Source organism: Cherax quadricarinatus, chromosome 3, assembly GCF_038502225.1.
Source record: "Cherax quadricarinatus isolate ZL_2023a chromosome 3, ASM3850222v1, whole genome shotgun sequence".
NCBI classification, from domain to species: Eukaryota; Metazoa; Arthropoda; class Malacostraca; order Decapoda; family Parastacidae; genus Cherax; species Cherax quadricarinatus.
In genome coordinates, this window is record NC_091294.1 from 12,517,953 (window position 1) to 12,531,690 (window position 13,738).

Sequence of the window (13,738 nt, forward strand, 5' to 3'; positions counted from 1 at the left end):
TACTTGACGTGCTGTTGGAGTGTGAGCAAAGTAACATTTATGAAGGGATTCAGGGAAACCGGCAGGCCGGACTTGAGTCCTGGAGATGGGAAGTACAGTGCCTGCACTCTGAAGGATGGGTGTTAATGTTGCAGTTTAAAAACTGTAGTGTAAAGCACCCTTCTGGCAAGACAGTGATGGAGTGAATGATGGTGAAAGTTTTTCTTTTTCGGGCCACCCTGCCTTGGTGGGAATCGGCCAGTGTGATAATAAAAAAAATAAATATACATTTATATTTATGGATGTGTAAATACCTATTTATAGTTACAGAAATAATTATTTATACTTGTAGTGACTCAACTTCTGCAACAAATGTAAGGTATTAAATTCTTAAATTCCCAGTGCCTTCGGCACAATACAGCATTTCTTGTTTAATTTCATTCCAGCAATCTAAAACTTTGTGATTAAAATATTTTCCTAAATACTTTAAATGACTTCTTTTAACCCTTTCACTGTCGAGACCCCTGCTGACAACCTTGCTCTCAGTGTCGAAAAATATTCAAAAAAAAGATTTTTTTCTTACCAAAATCTTAAGAATAATTTTCTGAGTCTTATAAAAGAAAAAAAATGGCGATCAGTAGTTACCGAGATATAGAAGCATGAAGTTGACAGTGAACCGCTAATGGCAACATTGGCTACTGCCGCTCACTTACTAATACAGTGGACCCTTGACCAACGATGGCATTGACTAATGATAAAATCGGGAAACAATGCGTTTTTGCGTAAAAATATTGGCTTGAACAACGATGAAAAACTCGGGTAAGGATACTCGTCCCGAACGCGTCTGCCTGTCCGTCCAGCCTGAGCGCCTCAGTTGCCCTGCCTTCAGCTAGTGTGCCATTGTTTACAAGCCAGGGCAGACGGTTCCACGCATACATTCGATACATTTTGTATTATTCCATTGTTTTCAGTGCATGTAACTGCTAATTAAGCCACCATCGACCCAAAGTCAGCTGTTGCTGCACCACGGTCAGCTGCTGCTGTACCATGGTCAGCTGTTGCTGCATCATCAGCTGCTGCTGTACCACAGTCAGCTGCTGCTGTTGTTGCACCACCATCAGCTGCTGCTGTACCATGGTCAGCTGCTGCTGCTGATGCACCACCATCAGATGTTGCTGCACCACCATCAGATGTTGCTGCACCACCATCAGCTGCTGCTGTACCATGGTCAGCTGCTGCTGTTGCTGCACCACCGTCAGTTGCTGCTGCACCACCATCAACTGCTGCTGTACCACGGTCAGCTGCTGCTGCTGCACCTCTGTCAGCTGCTGCTGTGCCATGGTCAGCTGCTGCTGTTTCTGCACCATAGTCAGCTGCTGCTGTTTCTGCACCACCGTCAGCTTCTGCTGTACCACGGTCAGCTGCTACACCACTGTCAGCTGTTGCTGCACCACTGTCAGCTGCTGCTGAACCACTGTCAGCTGCTACTGTACCATGGTCAGCTACTGCTGCACCACTGCCAGCTGTTGCTGCACCACCGTCAGCTGTACTACTCGAACATGTGGAGAGAGTGTTCTTGGTGTGGCTTAACAAGAAACAATTACCAAGAAACAATTAACCCCAAAGGGTTAGCCACCCAGGATAACCCAAGAAAGTCAGTGCATCATCGAGGACTGTCTAACTTATTTCCATTGGGGTCCTTAATCTTGTCCCTCAGGATGCGGCCCACACCAATCGACTAACACCCAGGTTAACAGAAAAAAATGCCTGGAACTAGTGCTCATATTGGTGAATTTAAGGCCAGCAAAGGTTGGTTTGAGAGATTTAAGAATCGTAGTGGCATATATAGTGTGATAAGGCATGGTGAAGCTGAAAAATTCCAACCCCAACAAATGTTCAATTGTGACAAAACAGGCCTGTTCTGGAAGAAAATGCCAAACAGGACCTACATTACTCAGGAGGAAAAGCCACTCCCAGGACACAAGCCTATGAAAGACAGGGTAACTCTCATGTTTTGTTGTAATGCTAGTGGGGATTACAAAGTGAAGCCTTTACTCATGTATCACTCTGAAAATCCCAGTGTGTTCAAGAAAAACAGTGTCTCATCACTTACACTCTTCAGTAAAGGTAAGTATCATTATAGTATTTATTTATGTATTTATTGTGCATGTCTCATTGTTTTCTTTGTAGGGAAATGTATATTTCATGTAAAAAAATTATTTTTTTTAATACTTTTGGCTGTCTGGAACAGATTAATTGGATTTCCATTATTTCTTATGGGGAAAATTAATTCGGCTAAGGACAAGCTCTCTGGAATGGATTAAAATCATAGTCAAGGTTCCACTGTATTATTTTTACTTTTACAGTGGACCCCCGCCTTACTAACGGATCGCGTTACATTAAATCCGCCATACGAAGCATTTGAACTCAAAAATTTTGCCTCGCCTCACGTGATTCGTCCCAGATGCGTCCCACGTGTGGCCTCAGCTGCCCCGTGTGTGCCAGTGTTTACAAGCCAGCCAGTGTGGTCGCATCTAAGCATACATTCGGTACATTTCATATTATCGCAGTGTTTTTAGTGCTTGTAGCTGCAAAATAAGTCGCCATGGGCCCCAAGAAAGCTTTTAGTGCCAACCCTTTGGTAAAAAGGGTGAAAATTACTATGGAAATAAAAAAAGAGATAATAGCTAAGTACGAAAGTGGAGTGCGTGTCTCAGAGCTGGCCAGGTTGTATACCAAACCCCAATCAACCATCGCTACTATCTTGGCCAAGAAAACGGCAATCAAGGAACCTGTTCTTGCAAAAGGTGCAAGTTTGTTTTCGAAACAGAGATCGCAATTGATAGAAGATGTTGAGAGACTGTTATTGATGTGGATAAATGAAAAACAGATAGTAGGAGATACCATCTCTCAAGCGATCATATGTGAAAAGGCAGGAAGTTGCATGACGATTTAATTAGAAAAATGCCTGCAACTAGTGGTGATGTGAGTGAATTTAAGGCCAGCAAAGGTTGGTTTGAGAGATTTAAGAATCGTAGTGGCATACATAGTGTGATAAGGCATGGCAAGGCTGCCAGTTTGGACCAAAAAGCGGCTGAAAAATACGTGAAGGAATTCAAGGAGTACATAGACAGTGAAGAACTGAAACCTGAACAAGTGTTTAATTGTGATGAAACAGGCCTGTTTTGGAAGAAAATGCCAAGCAGGACGTACATTACTCAGGAGGAAAAGGCACTCCCAGGACATAAGCCTATGAAAGACAGGCTTACTCTTCTGATGTGTGCTAATGCTAGTGGTGATTGCAAAGTGAAGCCTTTATTGGTGTATCACTCTGAAACTCCCAGAGCGTTCAGGCAAAACAATGTCCTCAAGGCTAATTTGTGTGCTGTGGAGGGCAAACAGTAAGGCATGGGCTCCTAGGGATTTTTTCTATGACTGGTTACACCATGCATTTGCCCCCAATGTGAAAAATTACCTAATGGAAAAGAAATTGGACCTTAAGTGCCTCCTGGTATTAGACAATGCTCCTGGTCATCCTTCAGACTTGGCAGAGTGACTTTCTGGGGACATGAGCTTCATTAAGGTCAAATTTTTGCCTCCTAATACCACTCCTCTCCTACAGCCCATGGACCAGCAGGTCATTTCAAACTTCAAAAAACTCTACACAAAAGCTATGTTTCAAAAGTGCTTTGAAGTGACCTCAGACACTCGATTGACTCTAAGAGAGTTTTGGAAAGATCACTTTAGCATCCTCAGTTGTGTAAACCTTATAGGTAAGGCTTCGGAGGGAGTGACTAGGAGGACCTTGAACTCTGCTTGGAAGAAACTGTGGCTAGAATGTGTAGAAGAAAGAGGTTTTGAAGGGTATGAGGCTAACCCTGAGAAGCGTATGCCAGTTGTGGAATCCATTGTGACATTGGGGAAGTCCTTGGGGTTCGAAGTTAGTGGGGAGGATGTGGAAGAGTTGGTGGAGGAGGACAATGAAGAACTAACCACTGAATAGCTGCAAGACCATCTTCAACAGCAAGAGGCCAGACCTGAGGAAACTGCATCAGAGGAGGGGAGAGAGAAATTAAGGAAGTTGCCTACTTCAAAGATTAAGGAAATGTGTGGAAAGTGAGTTGAACTGCAAACCTTTGCGGATGAAAATCACCCTGACACAGCTACTGCAAGCCGTGTTGGCAACCTGTACAATGACAATGTTATGGCCCATTTTAGGAAAGTCTTAAAGGAACAGGAGGTACAGAGCTCTATGGACATATTTGTTGTGTGACAGAGGGCCAGTGACTCTCAAGCTGGTCCTAGTGGCAATAAAAGAAGGAAAGTAACCCCGAAAAAGGACTTGCTACCTCAAGTCCTAATGGAAGGGGATTCCCCTTCTAAACAATAACAACTTCCACACTCTTCCCTCCTCCCATCCCATCAATCATCACCAGATCTTCAATAAAGGTTAGTGTCGTGTATTCTATTCTTAGTAGAGTAGTAATTGTGCATATCTTCTTCAGTTTGTGTGTATTAAAATTAATATTTCATGTGGTAAAAATTTTTTTTTTTTCATACTTTAGGGTGTCAGGAATGGATTAATTTGATTTCCATTATTTCTTATGGGGAAAATTAATTCGCCTTACGATAATTTCGGCTTACGATGAGCTCTCAAGAACGGATTAACCCTCTCAGGGTCCGTCCCATAGATTTATGGCTTTGCGTTCAGGGTCCAAACCGTAGATCTACGCCATGAGCTCAGCTCACTCTGATAAACTGTGGGTGGTACACTTGAGCCTAGATATGAGAGAATACATCTATGTGGTATGTGTGCACCACATAAAACAAATCCTGCAGCACACTGTGCATAATGAGAGAAAAAACTGAGACCATGATTTTCGATTAAAACAGCGACTTTGCAGTGTTTTTTCGTATGTTTTTTTATAGCTGTATTTGTGATTTCTTGGTCTCATTTGATAGAATGGAAGACATATTACAGAAATAGAGATTATTTTGATTGGTTTTAGCACTGGAAATGGCTTGAAACTGAGCTCAAAGTAGCGGTAATGTTAAATTTTTGCCGATGTTCAAGAGTAAACAAACGACCTCACATGTCTAATACACGCCAGTTGGTGGGTCTAATATACATTCACAAATGTGGTAATGATATTTATACAATTATTACAATATTGCATAACAGTAAATCTTCTATTTTTTGGTGTGAATAAAAATTCATTATGTGAGTAAAAAATCAAAATGGAATTTATTTGTAAAGCCTCAAAACATAACTAATGAACAGAGGAAATGTTAGTTTAGTGCCAGGAATACCTACATTATTTATTCAGGACCCTATTTTGAAATTGGAATATTTTGAACTTTGTGTTAAATTGGCCAAATTACCAATTTCCAATCACTTCATTTTGTAGTTGAAACAGTTGACTTGGCGATTTCTTGTGCTCAATCGATAGAATAGAAGTAATACTAGTGAAATAGCTAAGAATTTGGTCGACTGGAATAATGTAATTGGCCTAAAATGGGAGTCAAAGTTGGCAAAATCGCCGATTCGTAAATATCACTGACACATCAAAATTAGGGAGAGCATAATTTCGTAAATTTTCCATCAAATTTTGTACTTTTTGTTTTATTACCTTCACAAAAAGATTCTCTACCATTTCATAAGAAAAAATAACAAATTTTTTTTTTTTAAATTCTTGGACACTGGGGCACCACTTCAGATTTTGGCCTTGGACCCTGAAGGGGTTAATATCCAAAGGCGGGGATCCACTGTATTCTCTTTTTTCTTTTCTTTTCTAATATTTTATGTTTTCAAGTAACTTTTGTGGCCTGAGAGACCAATACAATGCATAATATATATGTACAGTGGAAGATATCGGCTGCTTTTTTGGCCAAAATTCTGTCCTGGATTTCGGCCGGCAACTCAGAAATCGGCCATATTGGATGATTCCACCCGCCACTCCGCCATGTTCGTGAGTCAGTCTGGCTGTGTCTCTGGATGAATGAGCAACATTCCGTGCATTCATCCAAACATTTTGTTATACTCCATTATTTTCTGTGGTTGTTTACTTAATGTGACTGTGAAATAAGCCACCATGGGCCCAAAGAAAGTTCCTTTGGTAAAGAAAGTGAGAGACATGATAGAATTCAGTGACAAAACCTTGTCCCACTTCAGGCAGGATTTTTATGCGACAAGGGTGCAGTGAATCTCAAGCTGGTCCTGGTGCTAGTAAAAAACAAAGAAGGGAAGTAATCCCAGAGAGGGCTTTGATACCTAAAGTCCTTATGGAGAGGGATTCCCCTTCCAAACAATAACCCCAACACCATCTCCCCTCCTCGCTTTCTTCAATACGCCAACAAGAGTCTTCAATAATGGTATGTCATGTTCATTTATCATTAAAATTTGTGCTTTATATTTATGTCTCATTGTTTGTGTATGTAAAACTATAGTTAATCTTTAAAAAATTAATTTTTTGTTAATATTTTTGGGTGTCTGGAACGGATTAATTGTACATGTATTTACATTAATTCTTATGGGAAATATTACTTCGTTTTTTGGCCTTTTCAGATTTAGGCCGACCTTCTGGAATGGATTACGGCCAAAATCCGGGATTCCACTGTATATCCACTCATTGCACGCAACACAATAACTGCATAAATATTATATTGTTTACAAAACTTGTTGACATTAACTGGGGCATGCAAGGTGTATGTTACAATTTATTCGGCATATGTCACACTCCCATATAGGCTACCTCCCAACCAGTGAACTGGATGCTAAGGGTTTAACGATCAATAAATATGGTACCTATCACTAAATCAGTACCTTGGTTCACTGACCAATCACAGGCAAGCCAGCCAAAGCTGAAGCAATGTGGTTCACTTGCTGTAAGCACTGGCAGACTTACCTACCTGCTGGTTGAGTACGGTGCACTCTCTATGGCTTCTGCTTTGCCATTTGTCACTGTGGTGTACACTTATTATTCTATCTGTACATATTGTACATACCTGTATATAGTGGGTGTAGGCAAAACATACATTATAATTTACTACCGAGTGTTTTTGCTCCAATTCCCTTTATGACCAGGTCTCACAGGCCATTCATTACCTGTGTTCGTAATACAAACCAACAATTTAAAAAGTTGTTTATTACTATTGTTCTATAATATATATACACATATAGAGTCAATGGACACGTTCCTAGAACTGCTGCAGTTTGTGGAACTCTTCGAAACATGGTGTTATGCACAGTGCTGTTTTATACTCCTCACACACAAAACGTGTCTCTGCATTTTTGTGGGCATTTTGTTGTATGTGCACGGAGATACCCAATAACTTTCTGGTATCTTGCATAAACTGCCATTCTATCAGGCCTTGTTTCGTCTGAGAAGTGTAGAATATGTAAAAGTAGCAAAAATCAGTCCATTGGCATTATATCACTGAAAGCTTGGGTTGAAATTAGGCAGTCTGTCAAAAAGTATGATGTGACAGTGTGCTTATACACAAGTGGCATAAACATTATTGTGGCAAGGAACAGAAACATCTCAGCCACAATTGTCTTCTTCCACTGGGTAGGCGTGATTTTGGCGAAATAATTGTGTTTGCCATGGTGTAATCGAAGTATGTGCTATTCTCCCTGACAATAATTTCCACCAGGGGTTTATCAAAGAATAACTCATTACAGTTCCGTGGCATTGTTCCCAAGTGTACAAGATGGCCATATTCCACTGAGTTTCATCAAAGTGATGGGGATTGGGAACAAAATTGGCTCCTTGCTGCCAATCCCAGATGTGGTCTGCTGGTGAATACTGGATACTGACAAGTGGTTGTGTTTGTGCAGGTTATGGTTGTGGTTGTGCAGGTTGTTGTGGTTGTGTTTGTGCAGGTTGTTGTAGTTGTTGTTGTGTTTGTGCAGGTTGCTGTGGTTGTGGTTGTGCAGATTATTGTGGTTGTGCAGATTATTGTGGTTGTGCAAGTTGTTGTGGTGTATGGGTGGTTCAAGGTCGCTTTTGCTACGGATGTGCCGAGTCATCGACATCGCTACCAGATTGGGGTGCCACATGACACATTGCACCACCACCACCTGCTGCCATATGTATATTATCCATCCCAATTGTAACATTACCCATATCATCTTCCCCACCACCCATGCTGTCTTACCCACCACCCATGCTGTCTTACCCATCACCCATACTGTCTTACCCACCACCCATGCTGTCTTACCCACCACCCATACTGTCTTACCCACCAACCATGCTGTCTTACCCATCACCCATGCTGTCTTACCCACTAACCACACTGTCTTCCCCACAACCCATGCTGTCTTACCCACCATCCATGCTGTCTTACCCACCACCCATGCTGTCTTACCCACGTCCCACACTGTCTTCCCCACCACCCTCACTGTCTTCCTAACCACCCACACTGCCTTTCCCACCACTCACGCTGCCTTTCCCACCACCCACGCTGTCTTCCCATTCCACTATCTGTTCCTGGTGTAGGGCCACGGGATGTACTCTGAGATGTACTCCTTCCCCTTGGAATAGCTTATGGCACACTAGCAGAATGAATGCAGTCTCGTATAAAAATGAAGCTTCACTGGAGAATATTCCTCTTCATTGTCACTACTGGAATTGTAATCAAGAGCTTGGAAATCACAATCATTATCACTATCATGATCACTGCTAACATCTGAGTCCTGGACATGGGAAAATATGAATTTCCTCTTTCACTGTGTTACAACTGAACATGAATGAGATGGCCCAGCACCAGAGGTGGAAGGTTGATGGTTGTCTGGCTTTTCAGCGCTATTTTTGGTATAATAGGCATTGCTTTCGGTCACAAACTCCTGGCACTCCCATAATGCACTGAGGACTTCATAATTTTTTTATACTTCACACACTAAGCACACAAATCCATTCTCTCACATGTAGGCCTACTAGCTTTCTCCCACCAGATTTGAAACTGCTAGAATTCTGGTGTAGTATCATGGGACCGACACTGGCTCCAAAGCCGTATTATTATGGTATTAGCAGTGAAAGGGTTAAAGCTACCGTATCTTGTTTTCCCCATTGCTGGCATAAAGGAATTCTCCTTGACTACTTTTCATAGCATTTTATAAATTTACTACATGTAGTTATTATATTCCTCTTATCCTATCTTCCAATGACAGTATTTCCAGGACCTTTAATCTTTCTTCAAAATTTAAATATCTCAATTTTGGAATTTATATTGTTGAATCCCTCTGAACTTTATTTTGACTACTGTATATGTTTCTTAACCCTTTTACTGTCAGTTCCACAATATTATGGCTCGAAAGCCAGTGTTGGTCCCATAATACTATGCCAAAATTCTAGCAGCTTCCAATCTTGTGAAAGCTGGTAGGTCTATGTATGAGAGAATGGGTCTGATTGATCTTTGTCTGCAGCATAAATAAAAATCCTGCCGCACGCAGTGCATGAGAAAAAAAACTGACTATGTTTTTGGTTTAAAACAGTGACTTTGTGATGTTTTTACGTATGGTATTTGTGGTTGTATTCTCGTTTTCTTGGTCTCATTTGATAGAATGGAAGATATGTTACAGAAACGGAGATGATTTTGAATGGTTTATGGAATAAAAGTATCTTGAAATTGAGCTCAAATTAGCAGATATGTTTGATTTTTGACGATGTTCAAGAATAAACAAATCACATCGCGCATCCAATACACGTCAAGAGGTGGGTCTAATATGCTTTCAAAAATGCGCTATTATTTATACCATATCTACAATAATGCAGTAGTCTGCATAACAGTAAATCTTCTGTTTTTTGTGTGAATATTAATTCAAAATGGACAGTAAGTGTAATATAAGAGGGGCCTGGAGATGTGACTAATGAACAGAGAAAATATTATTTTAGTGCTAGGAATGTTTGCATTGTTAATTCTGAACCCTATTTTGAAATTGGCCTTACATGAATTGTGTATGAAATTGGCCAAATTACCAATTCATGATCATTTTATTGGGTAGTTGAAATTGGTAAATGGGCAGTTTCTTGTACTCAGCTGATAGAATAAAAGGACTTCTAGCAAAATAGCTATGAGTTTGGTCAACTGGAACAATGGAATTGGCCAAAAATAGGGCTCAAAGTGGGAGAAATCGCTGATGAGCAAATATTGCTGAGACCACCAACTTCACAAGAGTGTAATTCTGTAAGTTTTCCATCAAATTTCATACTTTTGGTGTCATTACCATCAAGAAAAGATTCTCTATCATTTGATAAGAAATACATTTTTTTTTTAAATTCTTCGACACTAAGAGCAAGTTTGTAAGCAGGGGTCTCGACAGTGAAAGGGTTAAGATGCAGATATACAACCACCATGTCCTGCTGAATGTCAGACATAAACAACTTTTCAGCAGTGCCTTCCCTACATCTGACATTTACTTTAACATTTGCAAATATTGCAAGAAAGCTTCTAACAACATTTATATTATTTTTCTGGTGATAACTTATTAATAATCATCCTAGAGCAATTTTCTTAATCTGATGCTCATATAACATTACCTAATTTATATAGGGCATATTTGCACTTTCATTTATTTCCATTCTGCATCATTTATCAAGATTAAACTTATTTACACATTTACATATTCAAGATCAAACTTATTTACATATTCCGTTTACCTAGATCCTCTTGTAAACTTTTATAATCATTTTGACTGCCAACTTAACATAAACATTTTGCACAATGCAAGCATATTAAAATAAGGTAGTAATATATTCCCTTTTTTGTAGGTTATTTATATAGCTTAAAACATCACTGGAGCAAGAACTAATCCCTGTGGGATTCCACTTGTGACATTATTCCACCAAGACATTTGACTTATCAGTCCTCTTTTTCTTGCAAGCCAAAATCTTTCATCCACTGCAAGAATAATTTTTTTTACACCTCCAATCTTGCACAGTTCTTCAACTGATTTGATAATTAATCTGTCTACTCTATTTCTCATGTTTAATTTGATTTTCCAATGTTGAGTAAGTTTGTCTATTACTCGCTTTATATTTTGTGTATATAGTGAATTTGTGTGTTTGAGCATATGAATTCGATATTTATGAAATTTGAAATCACTCATTAAGCTCAATACATCCCCATGTTTAATTTCCACTGAATTTTTACCCTGCAAATTTCTTTAGTGAAATTATTACCCTGCCAAGACTAGGAATTTTACTACACATTTTGTATGCACAGGATAAAATACTATCTAGCTAAGATTATCCAAATCTATCACAATGAGATTACTAACTGCAGATATAGCTAGCAGTGAGCACCCCCATACCAATGATCACAACACAGTAGCAAACAGTTCTACTCTTCAACTTTGCCTATATTGGTCAAATATTCATTAAATATGACTATCCTGCTTGAGTATTCTATGTGACTATCTTGGCTGTACACTATTCAAGTGTGACTTTCTTGGCTGAATGTTGTTTAAATGTGATTTTCTTGACTGAATGTTATTCAAGTATGACAATCTTGACTGAATGTTAAGTATGACTATCTTGACTCAATACTGTAAATTTATGTCTAATTCTTTTGATTGAAAATTCTCTTTTAAGTGATATTCTCAGAAATGAACATTCATCAAAGAGTATCTTCATTTATGACTAATTTGGTTTAATGCAGCTGAAACCTTTATTAAAGTGCTAAGTGTATTCTGGTATCAAAATGTTAACTGTCCTATTTATGTGTATGAAAGACAGGCAGTAACTTAGTAAATCAAGCCTCTATTAAACACAATACTTCACTCAGTGAGTTTGATTAAGTTAGGATAAACTATAATTCAATGCCCCCACTAAGCAAAACCATCATTTTAATAAATATTTCCCCAGTACACATCTTTTCAATTTATGTCTCTTAGAAAAATGAAAAAATACCCATTACTAATATCTAATTCTGCTCTGTCCCATAAATATGATAATGGAAGAAAAATAATGCAATGAACATGAGCAGTTTATGTGTAACTGTGTTATCTTTCTCTATAAGTGAGATCATTATCACTATTCATTATTGCATTCAACTTTATTTGCTTCAGGTAAATGGAATTGAACTTTTATTTTCTATAAATATGGCAAATAAGAGAGCTCTAGCAAACCTGCGACTGATTTTGAGTTTCTTGTACTCCTGCAGCCTGGCCAGGTTTTCTTGATGATTGCTTGATCAGCCAGCCTATTGGTGCCCATGGCCTCATAGGTTCACATAACCATTAGAATCTGGCTGATCAGGCACTTTCTAAAAACTTGCCTAGCTTTCTCTTGAAAGGTACAATACAACCTTCAATTAACATCCCTCTTAATTTTCCAGGCCTGAAAAATGTTAATCAACTTAATGTTCTCACATTTTCACACATGAGCATAGTTAATATAGTGTATTCATATTTAGAAAACTTTGTATAATCATCACCTGAGAATCAATACTTATATCCTGGCCATTAAATATCATTTAATTCACATAACTTTCTCCTCCTATCACAAAGCCTACACTAAGGAACACTCTGGCACCGATACATCACACTCATCGATGGAGTGTACGTCAAGAGTGGATGTACCAACTTCTGGTGGGAGGATGAGGTATGTGAGAACAGCGTAGTAGTGGATGAACGCTGCCAAAACCACAAAGAGGTGCCAGATAGCATGTGCAAGAGGAATTCGTCCATCCAATTTGAAGAAGATAACACCAAGCACATATATGGCACCACCCAACTTTAGCTCGTCTAGTCCCGAATGATCCTCCTGAAATACATTGTTTTTATTTAGAAGAAAAAATGCAAAAGGAAGAAGCAGAATTTTCATGGAGAATGGAGTACTGAACAGACAAAATACTGGAGAAAAGGAAGGGAAGGGAGGGAAAGGAGGGTTGAGGGAGGGAGGGGAAAGGGGGAGGAAAATGAGTGAGAGATGGATGTAACAGCTTGACTTAACCTTGTAAAACCTTGTGTAAAAAGAAGAGAGAGACGAGAGACAAAGAGAAAAGAGGCAGAGAGAAAAAAGAGGCAAAGACAAAAAAGGAGGCAAGGAGGAAAAAGCATGAAAAAAAAGGTAAATAAGAAAAAAAAAAGAAAAAAGAGACAAGATAAAAAGAAGAAATGAGAAAAAAAACAAAAAAGGAGAAAGAAAAATGAGGAAAAGATAAATAAGAGAAAGAAGAGAGAAAGAAAAAGCAAAAAAGAGAAAAAGAGACAGAAAAGAGCAAATAAAAGCAAAAAAGGTGAAAAAAAGAGGAAAAGAGAAAAGTGAAAAAAGGCCAAGAGAGGGGACCAGAAAAACGGGAAATAAAACAAAAGAAAAAGACAGAAAAGTAGAGGAAAAGAGAGAGAAAAAGAGAAGAATGAAGAGAGAGATAAAAGCTTGAAAAAGAAAAAAGAAAAATAGAAGAAAAGAAAGAGAAAAGGAGACAGATTGAGAGAAAGAAGAAAAAAAAGAAACTAAAGATAAATAGAAAAAAAAAGAAAAAAAGGAAAATATAAAAATAGGAAGAGGAAAAAAGGAAAGAGAAGAGGAAAATGATAGGAAAAGTAGCAGAAGTATGAGAAAGAGGAAAATCAAAAGAGAGAAAAAGAAGAAGAGAAGAAAAAACTAAACGAAAAACAAGAAAGAAAGAGGAGGAAAAACAGAAGGCAAAATTAAATTGAAAGAGGAAATTGAGGGAAAAAAGAGAAAAAGAAGTATAGACAGTACAGTAGTAATAAAGAGATGAGAGGAGACAAACAATAAAATTATAAATGGTG

General features: G+C 38.8%; 1 protein-coding gene across 2 annotated transcripts in view; it reads right to left on the reverse strand.

Annotated features, from left to right (window-relative positions):
- Window positions 1-262: 262 nt before the first annotated feature.
- The window catches only part of LOC128706600 (monocyte to macrophage differentiation factor 2), a 249,726-nt gene continuing 236,250 nt past the window's right edge, over window positions 263-13,738 (reverse strand). For both annotated transcript variants that reach the window (XM_053801550.2, XM_053801552.2), the window contains one exon: window positions 263-12,743. In XM_053801550.2, coding sequence (XP_053657525.1) covers window positions 12,489-12,743 — 255 coding nt within the window. In that variant the 3' untranslated portion in view covers window positions 263-12,488. The remainder of the gene's footprint in view (window positions 12,744-13,738) is intronic.